General features: G+C 41.2%; 1 protein-coding gene and 1 long non-coding RNA gene across 10 annotated transcripts in view; one reads left to right on the top strand and one right to left on the bottom strand.

The window, feature by feature from the left end:
• SHANK2 (SH3 and multiple ankyrin repeat domains 2) overlaps positions 1-14,496 on the bottom strand; it is a 510,912-nt gene that overhangs the window by 193,003 nt on the left and 303,413 nt on the right. For all 8 annotated transcript variants that reach the window (XM_077322114.1, XM_077322109.1, XM_077322108.1 and 5 more), the window contains one exon: positions 13,693-13,817. In XM_077322114.1, coding sequence (XP_077178229.1) covers positions 13,693-13,817 — 125 coding nt within the window. The remainder of the gene's footprint in view (positions 1-13,692; positions 13,818-14,496) is intronic.
• LOC143830139 (uncharacterized) overlaps positions 1-14,496 on the top strand; it is a 50,901-nt gene that overhangs the window by 34,650 nt on the left and 1,755 nt on the right. The window contains exon 1 of one of the 2 annotated variants that reach the window (XR_013228360.1): positions 10,023-10,866. The exons of the other annotated variant lie outside the window; for it this stretch is intronic. This is a non-coding gene — a long non-coding RNA (uncharacterized LOC143830139). Of the gene's footprint in view, positions 1-10,022; positions 10,867-14,496 lie in introns of those variants that run through there. 2 annotated transcript variants of the gene reach the window in all.

Here is a 14,496-nt window from a genome sequence, read left to right on the forward strand (position 1 = left end):
CAAAAGACATTGTTGTGGTAGGAGGTGTGTCCTTATATTAACAGAGGTGGTCCTTCAAATATATAGTCACATGCCATAAAGGGCTTGACCTGGACAGTGACTGAACCCAGAAACAAACTGGAACTAATGGGAAATTCCAAAATGGAATCACTACATTTACTCCAAGGGAAGAAGACCCTAAATGTAAGATGACTTCCTTTTAAAAATGTTATAGACAAGAAATTATTTTTATTGGATATATCTGTAACTTGCGATGATAATTTAAGATGACTCCATTTTTTTATGACATAATTGCAAATTAATGTTTCGGGGCTGACTTTCTACTAAATCAGTAAAAGTTTCACAGATTTTCTTGCTTTTGCTATAAAACAATAAACGTTTTGCAAATAGAAATGATTGACATGAATACTGTCTAGTAGAGAACAAAAGGGATATTCATGTAAAAAGCCTAAACAGGTTATGAAAATTGTAATCATCACTGCCTTTAAAAATCTGTTTGGAAGAAAAGTGAACATGACAAGTCAGATGAGCAAATCCAAAGCAAATGCTCAGGAAGCTCAGAAGTAATGATGGAAAAAACAGCACAAGTTGGAAGTATGAGAGTGGTCCAGAAAGAGATTTTAACAGTTGGAAAGATTTAATTTGAACAAATATACCCAAAGAAAGGAGAAAGACTAAAGAGTGGAAAGTGACTTGTATGACTTACAACGTATGTTAAAGACCAACTACTCCCATATCACAGTGATCAACTTTAGGGTTGCTTCTTTGGTGCCCTCACTTTCTTGATTGTGCCACCAAAATTATGGAATAATCTCCCCAAGGAGACTGTCTATCCCACTGGTAGGTGGAGATTTCTTGAATGTGTTTAGGATTGCTAATTCTGGTTTGGGAAATTCTTGGAGATTTAGGGATGGTACATGGAGACGGCACAGTTTGGGGAGGGAAATAAGCTCAACAGGGCTGTGATGGCATAGCAGCCACCTTCTGAAGCTGCCATTTCTTCCGAGGGATCTGAACTCTATAGTCTGGAGATAATTTGTTCCATTTTGTATTCCTTCACTGACCCTCCTTCCTGTTTATATGTTGTGCTCATCTGACTGTGTGCTATGGTTAACTTTTTTTAAGTTTTAAAAATATATTTCCAAATCTTATTTTAATGGTTTGTTCATGTAAAGATTTTAAACTGGATGGAAAGGTGGAGTAAAAATATTTTCAATAAATCATCAAATAAAGGGTTACTGGGAATGAGGAGCAGTAGAAAATCAATGATTCAGTGAAACTGGGGGGGGGGGAACTCTAGCTGATGATATAACCCTATGAAACACTGCCCAGTCATTTAACAATCTTTAATTTCATTATTTCCATTGTGAAAACAAAACACAAGGTTCACTGGTCACCTAAATGAAAATTCGAATTTGCTATAACGATTAGTAGCAATATGGTAATATTTCTGTCTCCTCCTGTTTACCTAAGAAACATTAATGTAAGTTTTAACACCTCACTTAACAACAGAGAATAAACAAAATCACATTATTAAGTCTTTTATGAAGTAGCTGTATTTGCACGAAGACTACTGAATATGATTAAGGCATTATTCATATTTGCTTTTACCAAACTTATGAGTACCTGCAGAAATCCACCTTTTCATTGAAACATATTTGTGAAAAATAGTCAGGGGCTTTTTGCACGGCTTCAAAATCGCACAATGGTTGCTAATTGGAAACGCTATTGATTTGCCTTAACGCACGACGTCGTAGACAATCTGCAACACTCCTGAAACCGATCAGCAAAAAGCGCTTCGTTGTAGCGCTTTCAGGGGAATCCCAAAAAGTGGATTCCCCCTCCGGAAAGCGCTACACTCTTGCAAACAATCTGTAACACTAGCGATAAAGACCTGTGCGTTACCATTGTTGCGGTTTCTTCAAAGTCCCTCCTCCTGAGCCTGTCCTCCAAACTTCCGGCAAAGCGATCGCCATTTTTTTTTCTCCGAGCGAGCGGGGATAAACGCACCAGCGAGCCTCTTTCTGTTTAGAGGCTTCCCTGGCTTCAGTCCTTTACCTTTAGTCACTAAGCACAAACCACATAAAAGCCCGTTTGCTGAAATAAAGTCCCTTTATTTTTTACACATTAATTCAGCCGAAAATCGGGCCCGTGAGAGGGGGGGGGATTTTTTTTATCACTCGAGGCAGCGTGGCAACGATCATACGATCAAACGACAGCTCACATTAGGCAGCTGGATGGGTCTCTCCGTTGCAACGAATCTACCTAGATTCGTTGCTATGAGTCTGTTTTTTTTTTTTTAAAAAAACCTTTCTTAAAGGGAAAGGGGCTGTTTGGGAGCATGCTAACGGCTGCCCATTGGCTGCTTGATGGCCAGGGGCGGGACGAGCTTGGCAATAGCGCTTCCTTTCTAGCGATTTCTGCCGAGACCGGAAGCTGTGGGAAACGCTACAAAACGCAACTGGATTCCACTACAAAGGCAGGTATACATAACGACGAATTCCACTATTTTAAATGGCGATTTTTCATTCAGTGACCAATTTGCAACAAAGATCCCGGTGCGTAGAGCCCCTTGATTTTGATGTGATGCCCCTATTGATTCAGCCCAAAATGGCATTTGCAACAAAGATCCCCGTGCGTAAAGGCCCTCAGATTAACTAATTATTGAAACAATTAAAGCACTACCCCAATGAAAAAGGGAAATCTCTGCTTGAGATTCATATGAACCATATAGAATTCTAAACTTTGTACCTGTTCCCTTGTGCAAATCCTCAATATGTAACAATTTGAGCTCATCTAGAAAAGTTGATGGTGATCATAATAGCAACAAATGTCTACAACTGCAGCTGAAGTTCACATCCTTAATACGCTTCTCTCAAGACCCTGGAAGAAAGGCCGTTGCTTTTTCTTACTAGTTAAAGAATTATTTAGCGATGCTTATTTAAGTTATAGATGCTTCACATATCAAAGACCACTTCCCTGTGATTGGCTGAGGCATAAATGCATTTACCTTCAGGTTATTGTTACTTCATACACAGCGTGCAAATGGAAATTTGCCTTTTTTGCAAAATCTGACTCTAGAAGAAGAGGAGTTGGTTCTTATATGCTGCTTTTCTCTACCAGAAGGAGGCTCAAAGTGACTTACAATCACCTTCCCTTTCCTCTCCCCACAACAGACACCCAGTGAGGTAGGTGAGGCTGAGAGAGACCTGATATTACTACACAGTCAGAACAGCTTTGCCTTGCAGGGGGCAATAGACGCACCTCAATAACAACACTGAAACTTATATTATTTTGGCATGAAAATGGCCACAGCCGATTTTATTCCCTTGAGGGTGGTGAAGCATGGAAGCGGATATCGCCTTCTTGTGGTCATCCGACCACAAGGCAGCCCCAAATATTAGCAGGTCCCTCAACGGGTGATTCTGGCTGACATGCCTGTTCCCCGGATGTTGACCTGCTAGCCTGCGGGAGGTGACATCCCAAATGCGAACCCGCTGGGCATTTTGCCTCTGCTGGGTTTCGCCTGTCACCCAGAAATGCGAGCCCTTCAACTGGCTCCGCATCCACACGGCCCCTGACGGGGGCCCCCATTAAACCGGTAGGCCAGCACGCAAGCTTGGCCCCCTTCAAAATTCCGCTTCCAGCGTACCATCCGCCAGCTGTGACATTTTTACAATTTTATATATAACTCTCAAAATTCCAAATTCCCAACATACAGGGAGGGTGGGTGGGTGCTGCTTCAGCCGCCGAGGGGGAAAAGAGGCCGGGCCCGTCGCACGATGCTCCTTTTAAGGAGCTCTAGCCCGGCCCCTCCCCTCCCCTGCCGGCGCCGGCGCGCTGCCCCTCAAGGGAGGCTGGGAAATGCAGTCCCCAGCTCTCCCGGCAGCGTTCCGCGGCAATTGGCCCCCTCGCCAATAACTCAGGTGCTCTTATCAGTGCTGTGACGAGCCCAAGGTCACCCAGCTGGTTGTATGTGGGGAAGCGCAGAATCAAACTTGGCTCGCCAGATTAAAAGTTTGCACTCCTAACCACTACACCAAGCTGGCTCTAAAGTAATATTGGATGAGTACAAGCTAGTCCCATTCAATTCAGATGGTCACTGTTTGCCCTTCAGTTTTATGCTATACTTAATCTTAATCTTCCTGACATATTATCATTATGAATGGGACAACAGATGAATTTTTTCATGTTTGTTCAGCTTCAGTAAATGTAGTGTGTTCCTTCAAAAATCTGGGGTTCACTGATCACACAACTAAAGCTGTTACTGCATGGAAAATAGAAGTGTTGCCCTGTTCACAGGAAATGCAGTTATACTTACACTGACAATGCTAGTGTTCCCTTATTAAGAGATTGTAGGATTCCCATTTTGCATATACAATGTGCGTACTAAAGTTAATGCTTTACACGGGGAATATAATACCCAAACTCTCAAGGCTATTAGTGCCGACATCTCTTTAAAATGCTGACAAGAAATTCATGTAGTTTCTTCTGCATTTGTAGAAATTTAAAGGAAACTTAAAGGAAAGTTTAAGCAATTATGCGCAAACTATGCCAAAAATTTGTCATAAATAGTCATTGGAAACATTAAAATAGAAGTATCTCGCTTTTTTCTCTTTGGTACTCTTAGGGTTATGCAGGGCAATATCTATGATCAGATTTCCACCAGGTTTTTATTGCTCTCTAACCATCAGAAGGAACAGCTCATGGCCATAACTCATGCTGTTTCCCAGTTTCACCTCCACCTGACACATGGAGAGAAAGTATAAGTCACACATACTTCCTTCCTTGCTAATTCTCTTTATCTGGTTTAGAGTAGTGGCTGACAACATGCGACAAAAAGTCCCTAGTTAAAACCTCAGCTGAACCATGAACTCAGTTGAGGCCTTACACAAACTGTTGACATAGACAACTCTCCACTTGCAAACAGGGCTAATGAACCATCTTATAGGATTCTTGTATGTATTACAGGGGCATAGAATTGGATTTGGTTGAAAATGTCTCCTAATATAAAGGAAGTGTCCTTTACAGATCCCTCCCACTCCCCACAGCTGACGTTGGACTTCCCTCTCATGCTGTTCCTGGGAGTTTCCTATCCCATAGAAGGAGCATGTAGATGGGGGTTACAGAGGATGTATTCAGAAACCAATTTTGTTAGCAGAGATGCTTTGAAAGATCCAAGCCCATATATGCAAAACATTTAAAAGTGCATTATAAGTGCTTATCATTATTGATATTTATCTTCTGGAACAACCAAATCAGCTCAGAATGCTAATGGCTGGCTCTGTACAAATTTATGCAATGAAGGACAGAATCAGTACTTCATTTAATATTTTTATACTGAAAAACAAGATGTATATCAAGCATTAAAATTAAGTCTAAAATGATGTTTCTAACTCTGTGGTTGAACAAGTATTAGAAACATGGACTTGAAAGAATTTATGCCAAGTGATCTTTCTGACCTTGAACAAATTGGCACCTTTAAGACCAACATATTTTTATTCAAGGTATGCACTTCCATGTACACACAGGCTTCCTCAAATACAATCACACGATTGAATTGTGCACACAAAAGCTCATACCTTGAATAAAAATATCTTAGTCATAAAGGTGCCACTGGACTCTTAATTTGTTCTTCTGCTTCAGACCAACATGGCTACCCACTTGAATCTTTCTGACCTTGATTATTCAAGCAGCTGCAGCAGCTTCTGCAAAGAACTAACCCACAGAACACATACAAAATTATAAGCCTTACATCTGCCCAGGAAACAACATTTCATACACATTCATGTTACATCATTGTAGTAAACTGTCTAAAATCTGTATCTCAGTTTGATATTGTATTTTAAGGTAAAGGTATCCCCTGTGCAAGCACCGAGTCATGTCTGACCCTTGGGGTGACGCCCTCTAGCGTTTTCATGGCAGACTCAATACGGGGTGGTTTGCCAGTGCCTTCCCCAGTCATTACCGTTTACCCCCCAGCAAGCTGGGTACTCATTTTACCAACCTCAGAAGGATGGAAGGCTGAGTCAACCTTGAGCCGGCTGCTGGGATTGAACTCCCAGCCTCATGGGCAAAGCTTTCAGACGGCTGCCTTACCACTCTGCGCCACAAGAGGCTCATATTGCATTTTAGAATGCTCCAAATATTAGCTCCATTGGAGACCTAAAGTATGTACAACTAAAAGCCACATCACAATGGTATGGAACAATTATACATAAATCTTAATGTATGTGCAATTGCGAGTCTTCTCAAGCTGTGATTCCATGACAGTTGTACACTATTAGAATCTATTATTAACTGGTGCCTTTTCTACAAGAAACAAGTGTAAATTCTGAGTACCCAAAGCAAACACAATTGCCATGTAGCATCAGTCGACCTGACTGAAGGTGTCAATGCTATGCTACCAGATAAGACCTTCTACATGCATTTGTGCCCTTATTATCTTTTTTCCTTCAAATTTTGCAAGTCATTGGAGATGGTTTTATAGGCATCTTTGTTCTTTGCTGTACTTCAGGGCAAAGAAAGAGAGAAGGAGGAGAGGGGTGACAGCAATGTTCACTTTCAAGGGTTTTACTACTTTGCCAGATTCACACAGAGAAACTGCCATCTAATCATCTAGAGCAGCCTTTTCAACCTTTTGACTGTGAAGAAGCCCCTGAAATAATTTTTCAGACTTGAAGGAGCCTCCTTCACCCCTTGGCCATGCCCCCAGAAATGACATCACTACCCACACACTTAGCCCTCCTTTTGCTCCCTCCCCTTGCCTTTACTACAACTATCTTCTCCTCCATAATTTACTACTACTATGGCAGCTTTGCCTCATGTAGGCTGGAAAGAAGAATAGGGGCTGAAAAGACAGCCCAGATCCCCCCGTACTATGCCACTTCCCAGCTGCTGCAGATCCCCTTCTGAACAATGGCAGACCCCTAGGGGTTCACAGACTCCTGGTTGGGAATCCCCAATCAAGATTTAAAAGTTTTTGATTGATTATATATGCCCTCAGCCTAAGAGATAGAATCATAGAATAATAGAGTTGGAAGGGACCTTATGGGTCATCTAGTCCAACCCCCTGCACTATGCAGGACACTCGCATCCCAATCACTCATCTACTGTAACCTGCCACCCCTTTGCCATCACAGAATCAGCCTCTCCCTCAGATGGCTATCTAGCCTCTGTTTAAAAATTTCCAAAGATGGAGAACCTACCACCTCCCAAGGAAGCCTGCTCTACTGAGAGCCAGTTTGTTGTAGTGGTTAGGAGTGCGGACTTCTAATCTGGCATGCCAGGTTTGATTTTGTGCTCCCCCTCATGCAACCAGCTGGGTGACCTTGGGCTCGCCATGGCACTGATAAAACTGTTCTGACTGGGCAGTGATATCAGCACTCTCACAGCCTCACAGGGTGTCTGTTGTGGGGAGAGGAATGGGAAGGCAACTGTAAGCCGCTTTGAGCCTCCTTCGGGTAGGGAAAAGTGGCATATAAGAACCAATTCTTCTTCTTCTCCTCCTCCTCCATCAAGGCCCACAGCTCTCCTGGGAGCTCATTCCACCAGGTCGGGGCCAGGACCAAAAAGGCCCCTGGCCTGGATCGAAGCCAGGCAAACTTCCCTCCCTCAAGCCAGGGACCTCCAGCAGATTACTACCTGCTGAATGAAAAGCCCTGTGGGGGCATAATGAGGTAGGAGGTCCCTCAGGTATAGGGGGCCCAGACCGCCGATTGCCTTAAAAGTATGTACTAAAACTTTGAACTTGATCCCAGCAATAGCCGGCAACCAATGCAGCTGCCTCAGCACAGCTTATATTGGTGTATTTGGTTTTTCTTACCTAAATGCATAACTTTACATTTGTTCCTATTGAACTTCCAAGTCTACGCGCCTATCTGGTACATGCATGATTTTAAAACATTTGAATCCACAGGCATGACACTTATCTCTGTACTGAAAATTATGAAATCATAGCAACTTGAAGTTAATCCTAGAATTATAGAGTTGGAAGGGGCCATACAGGCCATCTAGTCCAACCCCCTGCTCAACGCAGGATCAGCCCTAAGCATTATAAAGCATCCAAGAAAAGTGTGTATCCAACCTTTGCTTGAAGACTGCCAGTGAGGGGGAGTTCATCTCCTTAGGCAGCCTGTTCCACTGCTGAACTACTCTTGACTGTGAAATTTTTTTCCCTATCTACCTATATCGTTGTACTTGTAGTTTAAACCCATTACTGCATGCCCTTTCCTCTGCAGCCAACAGGAACAGCATCCTGCCCTCCTCCAAGTGACAACTTTTCAAATACTTAAAGAGGGCTATCATGTCCCCTCTCAACCTCCTTTTCTCCAGGCTGAACATTCCCAGGTCCCTCAACCTATCTTCATAGAGCTTGGTCCCTTGGCTCCAGATCATCCTCGTCGCTCTCCTCTGTACCCTTTCCATTTTATCTACGTCTTTCTTGAAGTGAGGCCTCCAGAACTGCACACAGTACTCCAGGTGTGGTCTGACCAGTGCCGTATACAATGGGACTATGACATCTTGTGATTTTTATGTGATGCCCCTGTTGATACAGCCCAAAATGGCATTTGCCTTTTTTACCACTGCATCACACTGCCTGCTCATGTTTAGTTTACAATCCACAAGTACCCCAAGGTCTCATTCACACACAGTGTTACCTAGAAGCGTATCCCCCATCCAGTAGGTATGCTTTTCATTTTTCTGACCCAGATGCACTTATCTTTATTAAATTGCATCTTGTTCTCATTTGCCCATTTTTCCATTGTGTTCAGATCTCGTTGAACTCTGTCTCTATGTTCTGGAGTATTTGCCAGTCCTCCCAATTTGGTGTCATCTGTAAATTTGTTGAATAGTCCCTCCACCCCCTCATCTAGATCATTAATAAATAGGTTAAGAAGTACCGGACTGAGCACCAAGCCCTGAGGTACCCCACTACTCACCTCCCTCCAGTCTGATGAAACACCATTGACAACAACTCTTTGAGTGCGGTTCTCTAACCAATTCCCTATCCACCTAACTATCTGAAAATCCAGATTGCAGTCCTTCAACTTATCCATCAGACCATCATGGGGAACCTTATCAAAAGCTTTACTAAAATCCAAGTAAACGACATCAACCGAATTTCCACGATCCACAAACCTGTCACTTGGTCAAAAAAGCCATTGGGGAATGGAGTGGGAAGCCAGATATAGAATCATAGAGTTGGAAGGGGCCATACAGGCCATCTAGTCCAACCCCCTGCTCAATGCAGGATCAGCCCTAAGCATCCTAAAGCATCAAAGAGAAGTGTGTATCCAACCTTTTCTTGAAGACTGCCAGTGAGGGGGAGCTCACCACCTCCTTAGACAGCCTATTCCACTGCTGAACTACCGCTGCATCACACTGCCTCTTGTTGCATCTTGTTCTCATTTTCCCATTTTCCCATTGTGTTCAGATCTCGTTGAACTCTGTCTCTATCTTCCGGAGTATTTGGCAGTCCTCCCAATTTGGTGTCATCTCCGGAAAGTTCTTTGAGCACTCTCGGGTGCATTTCATCTGGCCCAGGGGATCTGAACTCATCCAGTGCAGCTAAATGCCTCTCTATCCATGTCAACCTGCCACCCAGACACTATCCTTTGGCTACTGACATCTCTAAATGTGCCTAAACCTTTGTGAAAAAACAGATGTAAAATAGGCACTAAGCCTTTCTGCTTTCTCTGCATCTTCCGTTAGAGTTTGTCCATCCACACCCAACAGTGGGCCTATTGCCTCCTTTACTTTACGTTTGCTCCTCACATAACTGAAAAATCTTTTCTTGTTACAATGGGCTTCCCTGGCCAAACTTAGCTCACTCTCAGATTTGGCCTTTCTGATGATTGATCTACAGTGCCTAGTAACCTGTAGGTACTCTTCTTTAGAGCTTTGTCCTTCCCTCCATTTCCTGAACATTTTCCTTTTCTTTCTTAGTTCCTCTTGAAGTTCTCTGTTCATCCAAATAGGCTTCTTAGAGCTCTTGCAATGTTTTTTTCTTTCTGGGATAGACATCGATTGAGCATGCAATAGCTCTTGTTTGAGTAGGGCCCACCCTTCACATGCTCCCTTCCCTTCCAGCATTCTCGTCCATGGTATGACACTCATCATGGCTCTGAGTTTATTAAAGTTTGCCCTACGAAAATCCGACATCTGCATCCGGCTATAAGCTCCCTTGTCTCCCCATCTCAAAAGGAATTCTATGAGGACATGTTCACTTCCCCCTAGGGTCCCCACCTCCTCCACCTCCTTCACCAACTCTTGCCTGTTGGTCAGTATTAAGTCCAGTATGGCTGAACCTCTTGTGGGTTCATCTACCATTTGATAAATGAAATTGTCAGCCAGGCAGGTCAGAAAGTTTCATGACTGAGGACGCTTTGCAGAGTTTGTTTCCCAGCACACATCTGGGAAATTGAAGTCAATCCTCATTATAAGGGGTTTAAAAAATAAAAATTCAACATGTTGTCACAACAGAACAAAAGTATTTGAAATTATTGAAGATTCACTTCTGTCTTTTAAAAAAAATGGCATCCCAGTCATATGTATGAAGGAAATGGTTGATATGAAAGCATGTAATAATGTAAATGTTTGAGTCATTGAAGATTTTCTAGCACTTGGCAACAAGAGATATGGCCAACAGCATCCAATATCAGAATCAGGTGTTGCAGCAAAGAAAAGTATATGCAAACCTTAATAATCTCTCTTACTCTAAAAATAGCTGTTCCTGGGATATACCATGAATATAGCATTTCAAAAACACAGCCCTGCTAACTGCCACATTACAACTGCCAGTAAAGCTTAACATCACTGATTGGGGAAGAGGGCTACATTATCTTAGAAGGAGAAATATTGCAGGTCCTTTTTTTAAATTTCACAAATGAAGCTTTGATTTATCAAATTAGTTATTTAGTACAGTCCTTTTTAAAAGATGGCTGAATTAGCTAGAAACCACGTCTATAATGGATAAAGAGGGGTGCCAGTGGAAAGAAGGCTTCAAATGCAAGCTGATGTGATGTATTTATTACTATGGGATTTATAACGGATTCAGGGTCTAACAGGTCAGAATTAATATGCAGGGTTTGTTTGTTTTTTATAGAGATTTTTCTGCTTCCTCATCAGTACCCTACTCAAGGGTGTTTACTAACAGAATACAGGATTATTCGTGAAGCCCACTTGTACCTTCTTACAGCCACATTTTAAGTCCTCCAGCTCCTAAAGTTCTATAGTGTATTCCTTTCCAAAATGATGACTATGACTTGGGTTGCAAACCTAAAGGTGCGACCTGGAGATCTCACAGAACTGATCTCCAGGTGACAGAGATCAGTTCCCCTGGAAAAAATGGCTGCTTTGGGATGGACTCTATGTCAACTGAGGTCCCACCCCTCCCCAAACTCATTTCTCCCCAGTATCCGCCCCCAAATTCTCCATATATTTCCCAACCCATAGTTGACAAACCTATTTATGATTGTCAAACAGCATGGACATTAACTTTCCATATCAAAGGAAAATTACTTATTTACCCCATTACTACTATTCCTTGTAACTGGAAGATTCTGGGCACAGCTCATTTTTATGTATATTTATTTGGAAGTAAAACAATTCCATTGAAATTCCATTACAAAAAAGTGTGCAGTCCTGGAGATGTAGCTTTTTTTTCTGTACATGTACGGTGTTAAATTAATCCCTTATCTCCAAGCAGATATGATTCTGCAGTATCAAATGTATGTGGGCTGTATAAAAAAGCATTTGGATTCTATTCAGTGGCAAAGCAGTATGTTTTAATTGTTATAGCAACCACTCAGTATGTGTGCTTGCTCAGGAAATTATGAATTTGGAAATGGGAAACTTGATTTAAATTAATCCAACCTTCTTCGCATTCATGTACAAACAGCTGTTTATGTAAAAAGACCTTTGTTGCAGTTAGGTAAACCTGTTCAAAGCCTCCTAAAATATGTTTAACTCCTAATATGACACTCTCTTCAATCCATAATATTACTTGTGTCATGCATCTTTTAGCAACACTGGAAAAAACATTACTGTAGTAGTACATGCCTAATCCAAAGATCCATGTAACTAGCTCTGTATAGACAGGAAAACTTTGATCTTGTCAACAACACCAGTTCACAGACGTCACATAATAAATTCTGTGATGGGGCAGGGGGAGTTGCTGTTCAGAGTCAAAAAGTAACAAGCAATTCCAACTAGGCACAGCTGTCTAGATTACAGCTATTCTATTAGTGAACCAATAGCTGTCTAGATCAGGGGTAGTCAACCTGTGGTCCTCCAGATGTTCATGGACTACAATTCCCATGACCCCCTGCCAGTGTTTGCTGGCAGGGGCTCATGGGAATTGTAGTCCATGAACATCTGGAGGACCACAGGTTGACTACCCCTGGTCTAGATTATAGCTATTCTATTGGTGAACCAATTGGTGCCCAATCATAAGCATTTGCTGGTTTGTAGGTATCAGGATCAAAGGCTTGTGGCTTGTTTTTAACCTAAAAGTAAAACTTTGAATTCTATGCAATAACCTCAAGGAACCTTCTAAATACCTATTAATCTGCAAATGTAAGTCACCATCAAACAAAACCTTTAAAGCAATTATCCAAGAACTACTTCTTGAAAGACAATTTCTAATAGGTGCCTACTAGAAACTAGTAGACATGGAAGTAGTAAAACTTTTATGCGTAATATTAACAAATAATATGAAAAGTAAGAGACAAGAAAGACCATAAAACTATTTCATAGATCTGCTATTAAAGATGGCAGTAAGATGAACAGTATTTCATTTTGACGTCATATGTTCCAAACTACACACTTCTCCATCAGCCCAAAACTCAAAAAAATGCCAGACTTATAATACTAAATATAGTGAAGATCATTACCATTGCTTAAAAGATGAAAAATGCAAAAATAACATTCATATGAAATTTTTATAGATAAATGTACACTTTAAAAATCCAAACATAACATTGCACTGATGTGTGATGACCTCTTTGAAACTAAAGGGAACCCCATCTCATATACAATTTCATATAAGATTTTTCACCAGCAAAGTACCTCCAATAGAGGCTAATAAACAAACAAAACTAACAGTTTCCAATTATTTGCATCAGACCTTTAGATAATCTGCTCCCTACTTTATGAAATTCATTTATATCTTTCTTGCTAATGCTTTCCTCTCTGATACCTAACCAGTTAACACGCTTCTCACTGTTAATTATTTGGTGTTGCCCAAAGGCATGATTGTGGGGTCAGAAAACAACAAAGCCTGAATTGTCACAGTGTATATTGCCATATACACATCTGTTGCCGGTTTGTCCAATACACTGTCATTCCTAGTCATTGCATGTTATTTTAGACAATGAACATCCATCCAGCTTTCCTCAAATTAAAGTTTTACAGGAAGAAAACCTACAAAAGTTCACCTTATGTACCATTCTCACAGGTACCAACTGCAGCATCATCCTGCACCTACCCATATTAATACAATTTGGTTCAATAAACTTAAAATGGACCATGAAATGATATGTACACTTGAGTAATATCAAACTACTGATGAGCAGTAGTCAAAAGCACCAAGTTTAAGCCTTTAGTGAAACTTTGGCAAATTAACTTGACCATAACATATTTCAAGACAGAAAGCATTATTTTCTTTAAATGTACTCAAAATTCTCCTACCTCAATCAAAAAGTCTCCAGTTCTCAAGCCAGCTTGCCACGCTACCCCGCCTTCATCCACTGATTCCAGATACTGCAAAGCAGGAAAGGCTGGAGTTGGGGTGAATTCTTCAATTGGTGTATCGGCTTTGGGAAGAACAAGAGCCATTTTATTAATAAAGGAAAATTAGCACGGTGGGAAAATAATTTCATGAAATGATTATTGCAAGATAAAAATACACTAAGATATAAGAAATACACTCTACTACCTATCATTGTTCCCTTGCATATGAATCATCCTGTGCAATTAATACCAGGTCCGCAAATGACTGCTTAGTCTTTTAACTGCTTCAAAAGCAACAACAGCACAACAATAAAGTGAACAATTTAGTGCAAAAGGAACTGATTTTAGATATCATATCCCTACTTCTTAGGATGCTGCATAGAAAAAAAAATAAGCACTTCAAAACATTCAGTTCCTGTTGCACCTAACTATATATGGCCATAACAGGAAATGACATGAAATTATTACATTTATTTTTATGGTAGTGTATTTATTTTTATGGTGGTGTATGATCTTACATGTATGCAGTTTACAGATATGTATTCTGAAAAGGTGTAAACTCCTATTATATTAAAATATTAGCACATAGTTAGAAATGACAGTTGGGTTTTCCATCTGAAGAGCTATAGAGTTCCTAACATATATAAAAAGGGACTGTCCTTTGATTGCTGCATAGATAGCTCAGCGCCAGCTGACTGACACAGTGATGAAGTCACTGGGTTTCCAGAAGACCCCACCAAACATGCATTTAGCCAGGAGGGT

The sequence above is a fragment of the Paroedura picta genome, chromosome 2, assembly GCF_049243985.1.
Source record: "Paroedura picta isolate Pp20150507F chromosome 2, Ppicta_v3.0, whole genome shotgun sequence".
Lineage (NCBI taxonomy): Eukaryota > Metazoa > Chordata > Lepidosauria > Squamata > Gekkonidae > Paroedura > Paroedura picta.